At 32.1% G+C, this 22,394-nt stretch overlaps 1 protein-coding gene across 1 annotated transcript in view; it reads left to right on the forward strand.

The window, feature by feature from the left end:
- The window catches only part of LOC118198369 (uncharacterized), a 424,861-nt gene that overhangs the window by 313,820 nt on the left and 88,647 nt on the right, over positions 1–22,394 (forward strand). The window contains exons 6-7 of the mRNA XM_085807093.1: positions 2,702–2,890; positions 17,651–17,884. Of these exons, the coding sequence (XP_085663219.1) occupies positions 2,702–2,890; positions 17,651–17,884 (423 nt within the window). The remainder of the gene's footprint in view (positions 1–2,701; positions 2,891–17,650; positions 17,885–22,394) is intronic.

Here is a 22,394-nt window from a genome sequence, read left to right on the forward strand (position 1 = left end):
TTCATCGCCTTCTGTGATTACATGGTGACACTCTCAGGAGTGGATGTTTAAATAAGTAAGTGCACTGTTAAGGCCACTCTAAACACCTACAATTTCATGTTGGTATTATACGTAGATTGCTATTTCCAAGTCTTTCCTCAAAATTTATTTTTCACATTTTTTGCTGCTTCATTCGGTTTTCATTTGTAAAATTTAATTTTCATAAACGAAAACAGAAGAGAAACACGCTAAGTGAAACATAAAATTAATTAGTTTGGCGTAGATTTATATTTATGTCAAGGTTTCAATCCATTTCGAGGACAAGCAGGTACAGGTCCCTCTTTGTAAGGAGCAAAGAAATCTGCAAGACTGCAAGTCTTTTTAAATCGTCCTTTTAAACTGATAGAGGAAAACGGAGACCAGTATGTAGATTGAGTGCAGAATTATCAGGCATCTGGGTTCTGCAGAACATGTCCTGCTTTCATAAAATTATTCTTCAGTCATCCAAGAATTTAAAACATGTGAAGACATGCAGGGATTTTTTGCAAACCATTATCAGTTTTAAGCATAATCTATTATTTGATTTTATTAAACATTTATTAGTTTTTATTTAGTTAGTTAGTTTTTTTATTATAATTTTAATTTGTTTAGATTTTTTTTATTATAATTTTATAAAAACCACACTAGTTCATTTACTAACAAAAAAAAAAACTTCAGAAAGATCCTGGGAAGCAAATCTCCATTTCGCTCGTTACTTTCTTTTCAAGCAATCGTATCACAGAAAGTAAGTGAATGTGTAAGCTTAGTGAGATGTTGTAGAATGTTCCTGAGACCTTCCTTATGAAAGGAAAAAAATTGAAGCAAATCGTTGAGTCTATGATTATTCTACATCCATTTCAAATAAAATAAACGGGGATTTAAATCGTCAGACTACTTAAGATAAACACAAATAAGGAAGTAAAACATACTCGAAGGCCTGGATGCTGGATGCTAAATGCCAGGTGTTACTTTTCTGTGTTAGGGCTGCTTTTTGTTTGTTTTATAAAATATTCAAACTGCACAAAAATTTAGTTGTTCTAAAAGAGTAAATAATTGCTTTTCAGACTAATTGCTTAGCCAGACAGTTAACATTGCACACCTTTTTTGTTTGCTTTACAAAATATTCAAACTGCACACAAATCTAGTTGCTTTAAAGAGTAAATAATTGCTTTCCAGACTAATTGCTTATCCAGACATTTAACTTTGCACAACTGCTTTATTGTTTCTTTGAGAATGGCAAAGCAAGTTAGGGCTGTATAGTTAAGAAGGATGCTTATATAGAGTACTTTATATGGGAAACTGGCTCTGTTCACCGGGATTCGAACTCCGTTCATAGTTGAGATATTTTATAAAATAATTCAGTAAAATAATGTGTTTTCGTACATATAAGGACAGTAATAATTGAAAGACTGCTGAACACAGGATAGTTCGAGGAAGATTCGAATCCCGAAGGGCTTGCTTGCTGCTCTCTAAATCGATATTTATGTTTGATAAATATTTTAATCCGCTGTAAACTTCAAGAAAGTACCAAATCTCCTTTAAAGAAAGTAATTTTAAATATTATAATCATAAAGAAGGCATCTTATCGATTAAATTCGGGCATCTAATCTATACTACAGTTGCTCTCAAAGTAAAAGCAAGCTAGAGTTTTCCTGACCATCCCATCAAAGTTCTTAGTTACTTAATACATTTTTAAATCTACCGCAGCAGTTCTACCCGAAGTCAAAAATAAACTATCGAGTTATTGTGAATTGTGGCTCGTTCAGAAAATGCTTTACAACACCGTTGCTTTAACTTCAATCGATATTTTAGGCTAATCGATATTTTAGTGCTCTGATTTGACTTGGACATGTTTTAATACTAGCGCTTTAAGTAGTTGCTAGGTAATTCTGTACTAGTGTTCATATCAGTTCTCATATAATTTTGAAGATTAGGCACATTTATCTGGATAATGAACTAAAAACTGACTACCAGCAATGTTTAATTGCCGAAGACTCGTCAAACAAAAAAATATCCAATTTCTTTCTGCGAAAGTGAACAAAAATTCTTCGGTGTATTTTCAAAAATATACTTCTTTCGTGTCATACAAAACTTTTTAGTTAGTTACAGTTTCTTCCAAAAATTTCTGATTTATCAGCGAAACATCCTAAGAAGAAAATCTATATTATTAAAAAACAAATATTAACTCCTTTAAAGTCAAGTAAATTTAATTGCATTTTTATAATCTTTAATTGATATATTCCTTTATTTATGTAGGTTAATTACGAGCATTTATACTTTTACTCATGTATGTAGTAGATTTTTTTTTTTTTTTTTTTTTTTTTGTGAAAGGCATTCGATTTGAATTAATTTGTTCAATACATATAGCTATTAAGAGTTTTTGTTTACTTATGTGAATAAATGACTATGTATGTATCATCAGGTAATTAATGGTATTACTGTTTTCATTATATGTAACATACTTATTACAAAGGGCAAATCTTAACTGTTTTTTTCTTCCCATTGTTACGTGTTTGCATTATGATGTAGTCTTCAAATTCCCTTCCAATTCATAAAACATTTGATTGCGAAGTAGTATGCTATAAACTAACGATTACTTTATGGCTAGTATTCCCTTATCATTGATTAGAAATACACAGATTTTAGATAACCCTTACATCTCATGAATAAAATGGCTTTGCAGGTTCATAAGCTTGGGATGCATGGTGCGGAATACGCATGGATTATACTAGGTGATTCTACGGAATCCTGGTTCGAAGACACATCTGATACAGACTGCAGCGAAACCCAGTTATCCATGGCCATTCAAGGAGTTATTTCAGTTGGTAGCCATTACGAAGCTGTCGGTAATGGAACCGCTACTTCCGAAATGGTAAGCAAATCAGTTGCATGAAATTTCATCCCTAAAACAATTGATTATCTGGCAACAACTTAGAATAGTCTGTTATTTTAATTCAAAGTAAATAAAAGTAAATCTATGCTTTTTAAGAAATCAATAGCAATATTTAAAGAATCAGACTATACTTTAGTGCTAATTAGCTGGAATAATGTTCTTAAATTAGAAAAGCTACATAGTAGCTCCTTGACTATTCCTGCTAACTAAATAAATGTTTTTATATTATAGTGTTAACAGAATTGAGTGAAATTTCAACAAATTTTATTTGTAATTGAACCTGAATTGAAGTATTAAATTACTTGATAAATACAAATTGAGAAAAGAGCATCTTAGTTTATAGTTTCCGATTCCTTTCTTAAAGTATATTTACCTCGTTTCTTATCATTTAATTTTTACTGTGCAATTTCTGATCAGAATAGATACTTTTCGGAACTTCTATTTACTTACTTTCTAAAAACTGTGATGTAACATAAACCTAGTTAATTGATTGTTACCTGTGTTATACTTATATACATGGTGTTTTCAGACGACGAGAACACTTTACATAATTCGTTATAAAAAGAGATGACTAAACCTGAGTTGTGTCTATGCCACCTGAAAATATAACAGCATTCTAGATAGTATTTTACAGCATTCTAGATAGTATGAAAACTACAAGTGACACACATTTGCTGAAACGATGATCGAAATCACTTGTTTAAACCCATCCATTTATTTTCTTCTGGGATTACACAAAAGATTACATTATATTCTGTCTTTAAGTAGTCTACATCCACAAACTAGAAAACCGATCTACGTAATAAAATTTATTTCCAGTGTCACAAAAAAGTTTTGACCAAAGTATGGTGCAAATTGGATAACTGCTCAATCACGGGTTACTGAAGTATTTCAGATGTGTCGTGACGTATATTTCAGGCAGTACAGATATAACCCATTATCTCAGTTTTTGTGATATCTGTCTTTGCTATAAATTATTAAACCTTTTTCTTTATCAGTATTGGCTGTGCTATATGTTGCATTATCTTGATTAATAAGTTAATTTAGGTTAATTCTGAAATCCACCTCAGGATTATTTAAAATATTTTTCTCTTATGCAGACTGTTATTTCTAATTTGTAACTAAAACAGACTGTTATTAATGCGAAGAAATTAAAATGGTACTTTTAAATACGTTCAGTCAGCATGATTCGAAAGAAGTATGAAGCATATTTCCCACCGTGGAATTATTTATCTAATCTTATGAAAGATTTACTATGAAAAGCATTAATATAAGGATACATAAAAGAAAGAACCGTCTTTTTAAAATACAGAGTCTAAATTATGCTAACTTAAGATATTTTATTCAAACACTGCATAACACGTAATCATTTTCCAAAAACGAATTTATAAAGCATTCAGGAAGGGAGTAAAAATTAATGTAAATTACCACGATTTAATCCATGCATATGATAGTTGAATATAAATATTTTATTTCGAAATGTATCATATTTCGAGCCTTTCCCACAACTTTAACTCTGCTAGTGTAAAAATGATATTTACTTAAATTCATACCTTAATTTTGTCGCATTACTAGCATGGAATTCGATTTCCTTTTTACTTTTCTCGGTGGCATTAAATATACAGCAATATAATAAGCTCGTACATGCGTATATGAAATAATTATCTGAGCACGCACAAGTAATGAGATCTGAGGTTTTGTTAAATATTGGTCGCACTCCAGAAGGTATATAGTTCTATTCCGCGTTCAAAGAAACCATTAATTCCGTCATGTTTAAACGATACTTCCTTTTCTTTTTTAAAAGAAACCAGCAGAGATTCAATTCGCCATATTTTATGAAAACTCGCTTTAGGATTTCCCACTTTATCTATTAATTATATTTCTAAAAATTATTTACATTTCTACTGTTACAGTTCGTAATGGCTCGTAACGGGTTCAAAATGGATTGAATGCACGCAGAACCTGTGATAGGTTGATAAAATTCATTTTCTCAAAAGAAACGTAGGACAGAAAACAATGAGTAGTTAACACTTCGAAGCGAATCTAAAGAGCAAAAAACGGAGATCTCCCAATTCTCTGAAGCGTATTTTGAACTAAAAATTGAGAACAGATGCTTTCTCCGGTCTTGTAGTTTGCTTTGATGCTTTCTCCAGCCTTGATAGTTTATCAGGGCTGCCGAGATATTTTCCCTACCTTTCATTTCTCGAAGTTACTAGAAGGTATATATGGTTAAAGTCACATATAAGGGACGGATATGGTTATAGTTACATATAGCGATCAATTACAGTTATTCAGTTACAGTACCAATTACAGTTATACAAAGACTGGAACAAAATGTCGTAAGGTTTCGCGACTTTTAATGACTTCTTGCCAAATTTGGAGATAAATATTAGTCTGCAAAACCATCAGCAGGGTGGGATATCTTGCCAGTTTAATGAGATAGCCATTTACCTCAATGTTAAATAGAATTACCCCTTTATTCCGCCAAAACTTCGGTTTTCTACATTATACATAATTCGTAACGCTACTAATACTTCTACAACGTTAAAACATTGCATATGCAGCTTAGTATAAAGGTTTGCAACACCTCTTAAGTCATGTATTATGAGAATATAAACATGTTTTCAAAATAAATTTCAATTACAAATTTAATAAATCATCAGCAGTTTAAAAAGATTTTACGCAGGAAGCAACATTCATTGTAGTTTTAAAATAATATCGTTATTAATAACGTTATGAAAGGAAGCTAGACTAAAAAAGCACTGTTGGGCTGGTATCACACATCCATTTATTTCAGACGAACAACTGTTTCAAACAAATTTTCTACCTGCTTTACTTCTGAAAGGAAGACGCACGAGTTTTTCTTTGTTTCCCAAAACGTTTGTAAGTTATTCGTTATCAACAACCAATCATCTACCAACATCGATTTCCCTGTCATCAAGCATCAATTGGAATGGAGAACTAGTTTCCCCTTTGTATGGTAACCCCAAAACTATTGGCTGTTTCATAATATTTGACAAAGCAGAAAAACTGTTTTGTTCTTCCGAAATATTTTTATTGTGGGATATAACCTTTTATCAATAAAAAACAAACTACCTTTTTAGTCCACTGTGCTCTTTCTGATGTCCAGATTCTGCTTGTAACAGAAAGATTTCTGCTATGACTGCTATTCTGCTAAAGACTGCTATGAAATCTTACTATTGTCATTAGACAGTTAGTAGATGTATTAAGAATTTTAATTTACTAGAATTTAGAAAATCGGCACAGAAAGAGAAGGCCAAAGAAAAGTAGGATTCAAAATGCCCGAAGTCTCATTTATTTATCTTTAAGACATTGTTTTGATAGTTGGTTAATATTGAAACGAAACATGTGGGCAGATACGTTGCTCATTTGATGTTTCTAGGTGGATAGTAAGTCAAAGACTGAATGAAAATGTCTTAAAAGCTCAATAGCATGTGAAGTAACCCCTCAACAAAAAAGGCTGAAGCGACGACAATGGGCACGTGATTATCTGAGTGAGTGAGTGCACCGCTATGATGGCTTCCGACCATGGAACATGAAACAAATGGAATTATATACCATCACGGCGGGGAAAACCCCAAAGTAACAAAGTTGAACATTACGTACTAATAAACAGTTGCTATAGCTTGACTGCAGGCACCAAGCAATATTCTGATTATCAGCTTTAAGTTCTGAACATTTCAAACATAATATTATTGCTATAGCTTGATAATACAGTTGCTATAGCTTGATAACTGCAGGCACCAAGCAATATTCTGATTATCAGCTTTAAGTTCTAACATTTCAAACATAATATTATTCACGGTTGTTTCTGCTTACACGATGTCTTGAGATTTCCTCTATTTCACAAAGGGCTACCCTGGTTTTGAGTGTGTTAGATGTCCACACTGCCCAGGTACAGTCTGCTGGTTTCTTTAAATGCCAGGTTCTTGTATGTACACAAAGAAAGTAATAATGGTCCGTGTCGCCTTCCTCTCCGCATTCGAAGAAAGAAGTATCCCTAAATCTGAATCTGTTGAGGTATACTGTGAACGGTCCATGATCTGTCAAGAATTGTGTTAGGCTATCAAAGTGAGTCCTTATTTCCATGTTAATGTTTGGCAGTAAGCGATATGTCCTTCGTCCTACCTCTGCCTCTGTCCATCTACTTTGCCAATTTTGCAGCAAACTTGTCAAAGTTGTTCGTTTAATGTGATACCAAGAAAGTTTAGTTGGTCGTTCTAATAAATCCGTGCAGTTGGCTGCCTGCTTGGCCAGTAAGTCAGCGGCTTCATTGCCTTGAATGCACGTGATTATGTACGATGATCATGTAGATCATATAGATTCAGTAATGTAATGTCATATACATTCACGAAACAATTTCTTTGGTACCCAGTTTTATAGGCGGGCCGCCTAGACGGCATAGTGGTTAGGAGAGCCGACTGCCATACCGGAGGGCCTCGGTTCTTATCCCGGAGAAGACATGGATGCAAATTGTCTGTCCTCTCATAGTAGGTTACTGTGGCGGTAACTGTATTAGGTGTCTCCAAGTAAAATACCACCACGTCGGGCCTTAGTAGTGGCGAAAGCCTGAAATGGCTAGTGCTTGCCATAAAAACAACAAGTTTTATAGGCGTCACATTAGTACGATGTCGTCATGAAAGAAGATTTTAAAAATCATACTGTACTACAGCAAAAGAAAAGCATCCCACTGTAGTTACGATAAGGGCTTCTATCTCAGCCTATGGAATGGGTCGACTTCCCATTGTAAATAAAAAAAGCATGTTGCCCAATACATTAATTTTTTGAAAAGAACTGTTTTCTTCCACTATTAACATGCTTCAAAACAATGTTTATATCTCTCAATATGATAATGCACTATGCCATCTAGCAAGAAAAGTTAAATAGCTATTTTTTTTTCTAATTTAATTCAAAAACTGCAATAACCTGCCCAGTTTTAATCCAATTGGAAATATTTCGATAAATGTTTAGGAGTTCAGTTTAAAAACATTAAGTAATAAACCAGAGTTAGCTGAAGCTCTAATTTCATACTGCTATCATCTAATTCCAAAGAATGGCCTTGACAAACCCGTGAGTAGTATGCTCCAGCGATCTGTAATAGCAATTAAAAACAAAAAATTTCCAACTAAATATTAATATTCCAAACAAAGTGAAACGTGTTTGAAATTCATTGATTAATGTAATTTTTTTTATATTTTGTAATTTTAACTTACCATTTTCTTTTTAATTCAAAACTTATTTGTAGTTAACAAGATGCATATAAAATGTTTACGTTAGCTTTTACTTTCTTTTCAGTTTCTCTTGTAAAATATTTACAATAATACTGCAATTTTAAATCTTAAAAATCTTTTGAATTCCGTTTAGAGTTATTCTTAAATCGCCTTGTTATGTACTAGAGTTAACATTTAAATCATTTCATAAACATGATTAGAAACACAAAACACATGTACTTCCTTGAAATGTTGCAGAACCCTTTTGCCTCAATCTGAATATAAGTGATGAAACATTTTCGTACATGATAGTTATGAAAGCTGGATGTTTTACGGAGGAGGAAATTGTGGCGAGTTAAACGTTTCATAGAATAACTTAAAACATACCCAGCTACACTGGCGGTGGACACTATCTTAATAGCACAGAGAATCATGACAAGAGTTATTGTTACTATATTAAGAATAGAGAAGTTATAGTTCCGTCAAAAGTTCTGGTTTGCCAATATTTCGTTGTTATTCGGTAAAAGACTTCAGTTTTACTTTTGCCGTTAAGTAAGTATATACGTCATTAGCCTTACATAAGAATAATTTGACAGGGACTAATTTTAAAATAAACATTTATACACTGCCATTTCTTTTAAATGTCTTTACTATACTGTTATTCTAATAGGTTATTTACATTATTCCTTTTCCTTATAAAGTTCATTTTAAACTTTATTTCCATTGTAGTGTAATCAGTTAATCTTATAAATTTTTCTCATTGTAATTATTCGTCAAAAAAGGAATAATAAAACCTTCTGAAATTGAATTTGATATCTGGATAATATTAAAATAAATTTTAATGTAGTCTTTGGCTTTCCTACCTCTTTTACTTTTCTTAACTTTTGAGCATCTCTCATTATTATTTGCCATGATAACTCTCTTGGCTGAAGATTCTTCCTCCTGTTTCTCCTTCCCTTTTTTTAAACTTATTATTTATTTGTTTGCTTATATTTCTGTACATGTAAACAAGGTCTCTCAGAGTAAAGCGCCAAACGGCATTAGCGGATTTTACGGCTGAAGATAAGAAAAAAAATCGCATGAAAATACAGAAGAAAAAGCTTTTAATTACGCGTTATGGGGCATTCAGATCAGTCAAATGAGGATGTGTCTTAATTGTCTGCCTCCTGTCGAAAATACAGCCAGGCGAAGCTCAACAAAGGAATGAAACAGCAGATATCTCCCAAGAGGATACCAGGTTTTCGCGATTAAAATTTGACTGCGGCATTCTTCGGTGAATGTTTATTTGACGTTAGTGGTGTGGTAAATTACCAAACTTATAGATTACCAAACTTATAGATTACCAAACGTATAAATTACTAAACATGCGAAACTTTTATTACGAAACAAATTGCATAAACGATAAGAAAAGATCACAAACAGACGCAGATTTTGTAGTAAGTGTTATAAACTCTAGACACCGACAGTAACATGAGCATCATTTGGTCGTTCTAGAGGCAGGTTGACACATTCCAAGAAACTAGGCGCGTTAATGAATCATTTCCCAACTCCATATTCAATAAATTGCCGAAATTCGTCAAATGAAGCAACTGGATAGTCCTGGAGGTCAGCTTTCATCTGTCCTCATGCAAGAATAAATCAATAAATTCAAATCGGAGCATCGGGTAAGCCGATGGTCCACAGCCTCTAATTGCTTTCCTATCGCAATGCGGTTCAGAAAAACTTAAATATCCCGAGAAAATATACAGGCACTTCTTTACTCATAATGCATCGACGAGTAGCTATCGGAGCATTTTTCTTTTTTATTGCTAAGTTCAAAAAGCAATCATTACCATCTAGTAACGCGTTCCCCGCTTTATATGGCATTTTTTGCTCATGCATTTGATCCATAGAAAGCACGCTGGGGATTCACGCTAAGTCAAAAAGCAATCATCACCATCTCGTAACGCGTTCCCCGCTTTATATGGCATTTTTTGCTCATGCATTTGATCCATAGAAAGCACGCTGGGGTTTCACGTTTTTATTATCGAACACTTTGTACGCAATATATGTATAATGATATAATCTTTTAAGGTTACTTGCTTCTCTTTAGAGGAAAAGAAAGAAATTAAAATACGTCTGAGATTTCTATAGTTTAGAACATCTGTACTCATAGCTCATAGTACACATAGTTGGGTGTCTATGAATACAGAGCAGTAGGAAGCTCTGTACTCATAGACACTAAACGTCTATGAGTGCAGAGCTTCCCAATTCTACATCTATACGGAACAAATTCCCTACATAGCTTGAATATTTGTATATGTAAAGTTGCTAGTCTGATTATGAAAGCCTTGATTCAGAATTACGAGCATTGAAATAAATATATAACTGTAGCCACATTATCTTTTTAAACTGATATGTGAATTAAAAACTGGATTAACTGCACTTCGGTTAGTTGTTTGAGTTATAATTATATAAATACCGAAGATAAAATGTTATAAAATGCATATAAAAACAAATTTTAAATTTAATCACAACGAGATATACATTTATTTTTAAACTAACTGCAATTAAAATCGTTTTTAAACTGCAGTTGATGCCGTCCAAATGGTATAGTGGTTAGGGAAGCCTACTGCGATACCGAAAAACCCGGCTTCGGAGAAAACATGGCTGTAACTTTCCGTCCCTTCATAGGAAGTAACGGTGGACCACATATGAGGTGTTTCCATTATAAAGTGTCCACCACTTTCAGCCTTAGTAGTAGTCAAGCCTAAGTCGGCTAAGTGTCCACGAATGGAAAAACGAAAACCTACAGCCGACAGTTCAGTTTTAGGTGCAAGTGTAAATCAAAGTAAAGTTATAAGTGTTAATTAAAATGAAAGTTACTTGAGAAATTTTCTGGTTTATATTAGAAGAAATTGAGTCTGTAAATCAAGGAGAGAGTTCTATCAAAATTTATTTTGAATGCTAAAGATTTATTTACATCACCAACAATATTTTGTGAAATTAATTTAATTGGCAAAATAAAACTCATAAGCATAATGTTCTTCAGCTATGAAAAATTTGCGTAATGGAGTATTTATTGGGAAATACAAATAAAACATTTAATTGGAGTTATCTCAAATGATGCCATCGTTATTACTGAGTAAAACATGGAATAAACACTAGAATTTCAGAACTGCATTCAGATATCATTACCTGACGCTATTTCAGCTGGCGTCTCCAGCATTTTTAAAATTATTCAATAAATGAAACTGCCAATTAATTCATTTTAAAATATTCATTCATAGGATAAACATAATTTTTTATTAGTTCAACAAAAGCTAAATCAAACTTTCCAGGATATGCGAACAAAACTATTAGGACAGAAAGACCAAGATGATCTGCATATAACTTAAGACCATTACAACTGCGTGGCTTACTTATCCAGTTATCTGTGGCGTTTTCTATGAATAACTTTTATCAGTCAAATAAATAGTTTTAAGTTGTGATTGAACTTCTTAAATGTAAGTTTTGCAATACTGACGTCTGATATTTTAAAAGAAATTTATCTTCTTTCGAATGGACTACAAGCAAATGTTTAGATATAATTATGTTTAGAAACTAGTAAAACGTTCTTTTGAAGCATTTCAAATGCATTAAAGGGGCAAGAGTCCATATGACAAAAACAAAACTGAAAACATTTATGGCTTCTGAAATATTTAGAAATATAATTTTTTCGGAAAACTGTCAATATTTTGAAACTTTTACAACAATTTATAAAAAAGCATCGTGAAGCATCTGGAGAAAAGACTGACTAATTTCGATATTTTAAAACCAGAATCAGCATTTAAAAGCAAAGTTTTCAATTCAAATAAGGAAATGACTTAGCAAATTCTTAGTTTCTTAAGCCAAATTTAGACTTTTGTATTAATCTATTCTTCTTGGGAAGCAGCCGAAAAATGTTACCCATACTTAATAAAAATTTTAATTATGAAATACAAATGATGATTGAAATTTCCTGAGAAATGTTTTAAAGAATTCACAGAATCATGAAGCTTTATGAAGTATTAAAAACAGTCAAAACAACTGCTGTATAGTCTGCAGAAATGAGAGAAGAAATTTTTTTAAAAATAAGCATAAAATATTCACACAAAAAAATCGTTTAATTGATTCAAGTCTAAACAACTAGGATCCATCTCTAATATTGCAGAAAAGTGGGTAAGCATTAACCGAATAACTCACAAGGCGTCAGATAAAAGCTGAGTAAATTATAAAAGACGGGGCTTGTTATAAAGCAATAAGGAAATCCTTTAAATCATAGTTTTATTGTTGTTTTTATCAGGAATAGTTAAAAATTATCTGTGAAGTATTTTATAATCGTTTTTGTTACTTTAGACTATATTCTTTGTCCCTTATTGGTTATATGAACTCTATAAAGTTATAAATTACATTTTAGTGATTATACTTACAACTGTGTATTTATATGAGACAAAATGGCGTTTCTAAACTAATTAAAATACATGATCATAGTTTAGAAATTTCTAAGAAATTATGATCTACAATACCGTTTCCAGGAACAAAGTTAAAATTAGCTCTCTGCTAAGTAAAACTATCTAACTTTTTAAGCAATTATTTCGTAGATCATCCAGGTGATTGCCGTTCGTGGACACATAAAGTTTATCTACTTTTAACAATTATTTTAAAATTTTGTGCTACATTTTGTAGTTTATTATTATTATTATCTGCATTTTGAGTAGAATCATTTTAAATGTCCGAATCACTTTTCAAATTGTTGCCACCAAATATTATCGCCCTGTATTATATTTAAAGGGATTAAGTAATGAAGAATCTATATGAATGTATAAATGCTTCTCGCATTGTGAAAAAACAACAGTACCTAGAGTCATTAAATTTTGAATACCATAGTCATCCGTCGGAACCTGGAGCCCGAATTTGAAGTTTCGAATTTATTTTATTGCCTATTTCATATTTTGTAAAACTTTAACGAACTTTTGATCAAACAGCTCAACATTTCAAAGCGAGCAGTGGCAACACTGTTGAGAATAAAACATTTTCCTATCCTACTCGAAACTGACTATCGGAACTTCTAAAGATATGTTGTTTTAAAATATTTTAGCACAATGTGGAGTTATCCCAAATGCTCTCGAAACGTGTATGTGTCGGTAAATGAAACAAACGCCCGTTTGGACGCAATATAAAATCTGAAGGGTTTCAGATTTCTATTATTATTATTATTATTATATGCATATTTTCAACATTCGAAATGCTACCGTGCGAATATATACCATAAAACTCTGTACTTAAATTTATTGCAAATAAAGTTTTTATACTTAACACGGTCACTAGCGCAGCGAAACACACGGTTGAATTGCTTAAATCCCATCTTTCTTCTGGCCGTAAAGGAATCCAAGGAATAACAGAAAACCTCCACTTTTTGCAACAACCAAAAACTGCTTAGTCTAAAATTCCAACAAACTTAAACCGTAATGCTCCTTTTCCTAAAAATGAAGAGAGAGTATCTTCGTCATAAATAAGGAAGAAATATTGAAAGATGGATGAAATAGTTGCATCAGGCTAACTCAGCAAAACGTTTGTGTAAAAAAACTCAGATATATAATTTGTAAGTGGCGTCAAAATATAAAAAGAGAGCTGGGTGCAGTTTATATAAACAAACTAGAGAAGTTCAGGCTTATAGCTTTATTACATTACGGGTGAAATGGTTAATCAAACTGAAAGAGTTGATGAATGCGTAAGGACACTTATTCTAAACTCAAGAAGCAATTGAAAAGGAAGGGCTAGCAATATCTCATCCTCTATTTTTCCTACACTTAATTGAGAAGCTACTCGACCGAGTAATAGATATTTTTGCCTAAGTCTTTCAACCTGAACTTTATCTTTGTTCTGGTTTCTCTTCTACACTCCTCTATACTCGCAATTACCTTTCTTTCGCTAGACCTAAATTCCAGTTGGAACAGGATTTGCAGACTAAATTTTAAATACTGATTTTAGTTGTTGGCAGCGTAACTAACAAACGGGAAAGAAGAATAAACTGAAAATGCTTTGTCTTTGTAAAAAGAAAAACCTTTTTTTTTTTTTTTTTTTTTTTTTTTTTTTCAAAAAGAGTATGTTTTAAACGTAAGTATACACGTTTATAAATATAATATCCAAATTGAAAACAATGCATTGGTTAGACTGCAAGCACTTAAATACCAAACCTTTATAAAATACAAACTTTCTGAATTCAAAAAAGTAGTTCATAGTTTGTCCGTGTAGTACTAGACGTCATTCTCGCAAGAGTGTGTTAATACTATAAAGCTGTAAAGAGGTAGTTTTGTTTGTAAATTCATCTTTCCCTTGTTTGTTCTCATCCCGTTCTCGATGTCTTCTGCGGAACAACTGTAGAACATATAAATGAGTTAGAAAAGAAAACTGGCTTTGAATAAATGTCTTATGTGTGGTTTCAGCTTTAGTGGCAAAAGAATATTCAGGCAAGCTGAAGTGTCCAAACGAAGCAGTTTCGACCTTTCAACTTGTTATGTGATGGACAACTGCTCCTCTTTTTACGTTTGTTCTGGTACTAATAACTTGCAATCTGTAATTACATTCGTTTAAAAATCGTATTAATTTTTTTTATTATTTTAAAATGCGTTGCGTTACTTAAAATTAGAATATTTATACGGCTTCTCGATTTTCTGAAATCTTGATAAACTTAATTTAAAATAATTTATAGATTCATCTGGATTCTTTGAAGGAGGTGTGAAAAAAGGGCAATGCCCTCGCCGGGACTCGAACCTGGACTTCTCGAATACGCGCCGAGTGTGCTACCGTTACAGCATGGCATGCTGGAAGGAATGAGAAAATACCTTATAAATTAACAAAATTAATTTTCAAAAACATTTTCTGCATTCTTATTTATTACAGGTTTTTAATTGTTTAATTCATTTAATTCATTAATCCTTTTTGGCATATTTTATAAATTCAATAATTTTAGTTTTATGGCTGGACTTTAGCCATGAGGTTTACTATTTCGTTTCACTTATTTGATTTGTCTTAAAGCAGTAGAGGATTTCGATTAATTTAACGAGTAATTAATTCTTTTACTTAATTTCTTTATTATAATGTAAAAAGGCTTTTGGCTTTATTAAATTATTCATTGAGTAGTTAAGAAGCATCGCTGTCTTGCTACATATTTTCGTGATGATATGTTACGAGAAATGTTTACTACCTTTGAATTATTTTCTTTTCGTTCTTTTGTTTAGGTTTACAGGATTAGATTCTTGCTGTTCTAAAAAGAATTATAAATTTAAGCATTTGATTTATATTATTGTTATTGCTACTACATTTTCTGCATTTTTTAGCATGTTACTTAGTTCGAAGTTTTATATGAAAGTTTATTTTTCAGTTTATATATGTATAATATACAATATGCATAGTTGTGAACTTGATGTTTCCCATCAGTTCACAAGCCCAAGATAGGTTAATAATCACTTAATTTCGCTTGTCTATTAATATGAGTTTTTATTGAATTTTATATGCGATAAATTGCTATAACGCTTTGGTAAAGGTGTAGCGACATTAGGATGTTTTTAGAACCAAGAAAGATGAAAAATTAGAAACCGCCTTCGCCGGGAATCGAACCACGGACCTCTGGAATACCGGCCCAGCGTGCAGAACCACTACACCACGAAGGCATGCTAGTAAAGAGGGAGAAATACCTTATAAAGGTATGAGCCGAGGATTCAAGTGGCAGATAGAATGTACAACCATTACAGTGCTTTTGTATCCTATGTTCATAACGTACTTCGGTTTCTTTACTAGGCTATTCTTTATAGAAACTATCATTCAGTGATATATGGGTGCATAAACAGGCCATTAAATCAACTTCTTACATTAAGTTGAAATTAAATTTTTTCTTTATCAGGCTTTTCTTTTTATAAAGTATCACTCACTAGTCTATGAGTGCATAAAAGAGGCCATCAGATCAACTACTTACTTTAAATTGAAATGAAATCATTGAAGCATTCATAACCAGATGTATCCAATGCATGACTCTCCTTAGCAATATGCTGAATCAGTAGCCTGAATATATTTTTCTCTAGTTATCTTTTCTTTGGGATCTGTTTTATGGTAGAACACCAATTATTGTGAATAAAAATACTCCTTACTCCAAGTATCCGGCAATCTTTCTTTGTTTTCCCAGCAGAAGTAAAATTTTGATTTTTCTTAGTTTACTTATTTTCAATTTTTTTGTTGATTTCAGAAAAGTACTAAGTACACAACGTGTGAAAAGCTAAGTACACAACATGCTTTCTAGAAGATATTAAATTTAATTGTAGAAATATTCACAACATGCAAATCAACCTGTAGTATGTTCAGCATATATGTATTTTTAAAACATGAATGGAAATGCAATTATGTAGGCTTACTTTTCTTTTCTTACTCCATGTCATATTAATAACCACAACAATCGTTCCTATTCCAAAAAATTAAAATAAAATAAACAGATATAGTGAGATTATGTCAGTTTTCTGCACGCAAAGGGTGTTTTCTTAAAACATGCAGCGTATTGTAGTTAATTACTTTATGTCAGGTACTTGATATACAGCGCATCGTTTTGTGTGTGTAAGATTTTATTCTTATGGACAAAGTGTCTTTTGTTATTTACTTAATATCCATGCAAAATGGAATAATTTCTACTGTTATGCTAAGTAAAGCGCAGTTTTTCACGTAGTTAATACACCATCAAAAGGAATCATGTTGTTTCATTGAGAAAGAACTGTTAATATCGCTAACAGGCTGAAAAAAACCTGGAGCTTGCATAAACTGTACTTGTAGATTGTTTGGTTTAGTTTGAATTGGTTTCATTTGCTTGGCAATGCACGCAAGGACTATCCAAGCGGAGGAATCCCATACTTCGTAGATACGAAAAGTTAGTACAGCTGTTTTTTAGATAAATATAGGGTTTGTGCTTAAGAAAATAAATCATAATTTCATTGTTTAGTTTTGTTAAAAAGAGCGTGCATTTTATTTAAATATGGTAATTTGCTTTTTTGTTGCACAGTATTTGTCGATATAAAATGAATAAAAAATAATTTCCTCATTTACATAATAGTAAATATGCATTTGGCTTACCAAATAATCAAGGCAGACCGATTATTCGTATTTTAAAAATACATGAATGGAGTTTGGTCCCAGTTAAAATAGCTTTTCTTAAAGCAGCACAAATTATAAAAATATGATATTGTAGATATAATGGCAAGGACAATCTGAAATTGTGTGAAGAAGTGAAAAAAAGCAGTTAATATAACAAGTGCAAATAAAAATGGAAGTTAACTGAACGCAATAGAAATTAAACAGCCTAAACCAGTCTTTCGAATATACAAGGTGAAATATGTGTTGATATTTCTTAATCGTTGTTGCTATTTTTACTCTACATTTATACTATGCATTCGCAATTATTCAATATATATATATATATATATATATACATCTGTGGTAATTATTTTATACTTTTGAATATTTTCAGACTATGCCCGAAATTCTGAATCATATAGGATTCAACACATCACCTAGATACAGTGCTTTTGTTCCTCAGACATATGATGCGGTTTGGGCGATAGCACTGGCATTTCGGAATGTTGAACAGCACTGGCGGTCGACAAACGCCTCCGTAACTCTCGGCGATTTCACGTATGACAAGCATTTCATGGCAAAACGTATTTCGAACACACTGGCAAATTTACGCTTCTTGGGTGTTTCTGTAAGTATAATATATAATTTTTAGAAATTTCTCTTAATTTTATAGTAAACCTAAGAATTAACATAAATATTAAACTACTCTGAACATCGTTTTTAATTTCCAAAAGAGCAGTCTGCTTATCTGGTTTTTTTAATGTGCAGTTTACAGAGGTGGTACTCTTCTGATACTTGCAGTATCTATCGAATGGCTGTCAGTTCCGCTTGGAACACGCAGTTTTCGAGATTCATGTGTCCCATCCAAATGACTGAATAATTCTTCGTTAATATAAAGTACACAGCGCAACCAACTTTATTGTCAACTTTAGATTTGTCTATAAATACAGTCGGATATTCGGTTTCTTCTTCTCTTTCAAATCTATGGAATTTAATTCTATTGCCGGGAGATACTAAATGTTTATTATACGGCTGTGATCTATTTTCGCATTGACTTAGGAGGAAGGTTAGATCTCTGCAGTACTCTAATTTTTGATTCACCTGCATGATCCTGTGGGTTACAGTTTCTGTTTCTACACTGATATTAAGAAAAATTGTACCTTCTAGAGCGTTAAGTGCTGCAATAGACATCTTTCCGAAAGGCTGTAGTAATTTGCAGCACAAAAGGTTTTTGAATGGCACAAAGGCTCCTCGCTTTCCTTTTATTCATGGGTACTGCCCATGTTGCTTCACTATATGTTACCATTTTGTTTATAACTATGTTTCAATATTTTTTAATATTAAGTCTCCAGTTGTAGCCTTGCATCCGGCTTAGTGTGAATCCTATTGCTGCAGTGCGTAATTTAACGTTCTGGAGATGAGGACTGCAAGATAATAGCGGTTAGATAATTAATAATATCAAGATATTTTATTGTTTTAACTGTTATGGTTATATTGGCTTCAATATTCAGTGCAATGTTTCTGAGAGTTTTCTGCTTATTTTATGCATCACTAGTGACATATGGTGCGAAACCTTCAGTTTTTTAACCTTGCAAAAGAACACTGAGTTTCTTAAATGCTTCGTAGCTATTATCTTTGAGGATGTTTACTGTATTATCAGAGGTTACAAATGCTACATCATCTGCGAACAAACATATTCTAGAATGCCCTCGCTATTCATGATCCATTGTACTTTTAAATGTGATGTTTCAAAAAGCCACAGTCATGAAAGATTCCTGGTGACATCCTCTTGTCTGTTTTCAGGAAGATGTGCTATTATTTTGTAAAACTGTGCTTTCTCTTTGCTGTAAATAATTTGTTATTACAAGAAAGACATTTTGGGAAAAATTGATTTCTCTAAGAGCCTTCAGGATTGCAGACCACTAGAGGGAACAAACACACATTCAAAAGTAATATCACAAAATAGTTGAAGGCATCTGGTTTGCTTTTCCGGATCTTATTTGTCTCAAAACAACGTTTACTGCAGGAATGGTTTCTGACACTATATTGGTGAGCGCTAATGAATCCATTTGTATGGAAGTGATATTTGAGACTTTCTATTATTCCACTTTCCAATAATTTCTCAAGACCTGAAAGAAGATTTGTTGCCCTGTAGGATTTGATATCGGCTGGCATTTTATTCTTTTTGGCGAATAGCACAATCTGGCCTATTTCTAAGCAGTTGGGAAAAGTCTATAGTTCAATGCTTTTGTCACAAAAGTCCGTGATTAAATTCTTGTTTGCTGCGTGAATGAGTTTCAAAATCTGATTATCTAGACCCTCGGCCCCGGAGTTTTTTTTCTAGCTAAGCATTTGATTATGTATGAGATCTCTTTTATTGTGAATGGAACCTCGTGTACTGTCTATGGGATGATTTTGCAATTTTGCAATCACGCATTATTTTCTGATCTGAAGTGAACACTGCATCTAGTATGGCATTTATGGATAAAGTGGTAATATCTGTGTTTTTGTTTGCATTTATTTTTAGATTGCTTGGAAGGTGAAGCTGTGTTAGGCTTAAAAACCTTGCTAACTGATATTTGATATTATTGGGCCATATATTTCTTTGTTTTTGGTACAGTATTTTGCCAGCTCTTGAGTTTTGCTCCTATTGTCATCTTTTTATGGTAAGCCCTTTATTCATTGTAGTTAGCCAAAACTGATTCCCTTAGTGCTTTATCTTTGGGTGTTTTTAGTTGTCTTCTAAGGGCTTTTGTCTTATTCCTGGGTTTTAAGCTCTTAAATCCACCAATTAATTTTGTCGATTGAATTGTTACTTCTGAAGTTAAACAAATTTGAACATATATTTTGACTTTTTTCTGCTATTAGTTCAGTTGTGTTGTTCAGTCCTTCATTGTCGGAGCAGTTGCCGTTCAAGTTAACTAAATTGATAGATTCTTCTCACATTAAATTAATTAAAATCTTTTCTTTATTAGTAGGAATTTTAATTCGCAGTAAAGCCAAATTTGAGGTTTGCTTACCCAGATCAAATGACATATAATCGGACAGTGAAACATAGTCTAGTATAGATATATTTATTAGTTGCTTTAATAAGATGGTCGATGGTCAAAGTTGGATCGGGGCATTCCCTGCCATTATGAGTTTGGAACGAACAAAGGTAAATCAAAAAATAGGTTATGTAAAATTAGATCATAGGAATAAATGAATTCTTCCAATAAACGTTCTCTCAGACTTGACACTGAATATATCCATAGTTGGTTATGCGAGTTAAAGAGCATCACTTGTATGGACGCATCCATGGCATAATGTATATGAATTTCTGCGTCTGGATTTGTCACATTTGATTCTAATCTAAATATCCAGTATAAATGCCGTTTCCTGTACACCTGTGCTCTTCCTTATTATCCTCTATATTTTTATGAAGTCTGTGAGTATTAATAATAAACAGAATGCAAGTTTCCTCTTCCCCTTCTTTTTATGAAACTCTTATGATCTTTTTCGGTACAGGTGTCATTAACTAGTCACCGCACATCCTTATGAAGATCCCTTCAACTAACTCCTATAACAATTATTTATTACTCGTATACCTAATTATTACTGCAACAATTCAGAGACATCTAAACGTAATTATACGTCAATAAGCATTACTACAGTTCATCAAGTTCAACTGAAGCAAGTCCCAAGTTACGCATCTCTTAGATTTAAAAATGTTTAATGAAACGTAAAAATTAATTTCATGTAAGCATTCAATTACAATAGTATAAGTATTTATATATGTATGTATGTATAAATATACATATATATATATATATATATACAGAAAAGAAAGAGAGATTTGGATGTAATCTGACATTCGTTTCGCAGCTTTACCTGTCACAGTCCACTTAAAAATTATGCCCAGATGCTATGAAATCAGTTTTCTTTTAATACTATTTTATTAGAAGAAAATTATCAACAAATCACATAATTATTTCAAAACGTTTTAAAAATCATATTAATGTCATTAATATTTTTCATATTCGAATCGAGTTAAAAACATGGTATTCGAGAAATATAAACATGCTATGATTGATTTAAATCTATTACTATAAAATGTTAAGAATATTTCAACTTGATATCTTTAGTTACAGATGGAAGATATCAGCAAGGAATTATAATGACATTTTCGATGTTCATTAAAGTAACTCAGTACTAAATGCTTCTCATATTCATTTCTCAATGAGCGTGAAAACTGTCAAATAGCTTCCTCGATTCAAAGCTAAAAAAGGATAAACCACTCTAACAACACTCGAAACCTAATGAAAGAAAATTCTGATAGCGGAATGATGAGTGCTTTGTAATTAAATGGAATGAAAATTAATGGTTAAGAGCATTAAATACCCTCGGTTTTCTTTTTCTCTTGCACACTTCCTATTTGTTAATGAGTTAAAGATATAAAACTCATCATAAATCACAATTTCAAAAAATCAATTCTACGGGAGTTTTTAGCTATATAAAATGCTCTCTAGAGTTCAGATTAAATTTATTTTCAGTTTTTTTACTTTAATGAGATTTTGTGCGCTAAGGAGGGATTCTTATTTTAAAAAAGACATTAGCCATTTCATTTTCAAGATTAAAAATCTTCACATGTATAAGACGGAAACTGATTGATGATTAACTTCAACGAAGGTCTGCGAAAAGTCAGGAATATGTACAAAATATATTTCAGGTTATATTAATAGTTCTTATTTGATTTCTTTCTATACCTGTTTCGAGTTCGCTTTATTTACTTTGTTCTTCATTTTCTTCCTTGATGGCGTGCCTTCTCGCATTCCTTATTTTTCCTCTCTTATTATGTCAAACTCTTTTTTACGTCTCTCTTTAATACTTTTAACAGCTTCCATTCGCCCTGTCTCAGAATTTTTTTTAATATTTTTCTCATTAATCTTATGTTTAATCAAATAACATTTGTTTTATTATTATATTTCTTTCTTTTAAACAAGAGCTATATAAAAGATTATGTTATAAATAAATGTTGCTCCGTACAATATCTACGTATACATAAAATGCTCAATAAGCTTTAGAATAATAGTATGTACACAGTAGTCTAACAATTAAAGTCTTCTATCTTAGGAGAAAAAAAAACAAATGTGAGTTAC

Source organism: Stegodyphus dumicola, chromosome X1, assembly GCF_044657685.1.
Source record: "Stegodyphus dumicola isolate Sdum_Otavi_A_Nest chromosome X1, ASM4465768v1".
Taxonomy (NCBI): Eukaryota; Metazoa; Arthropoda; class Arachnida; order Araneae; family Eresidae; genus Stegodyphus; species Stegodyphus dumicola.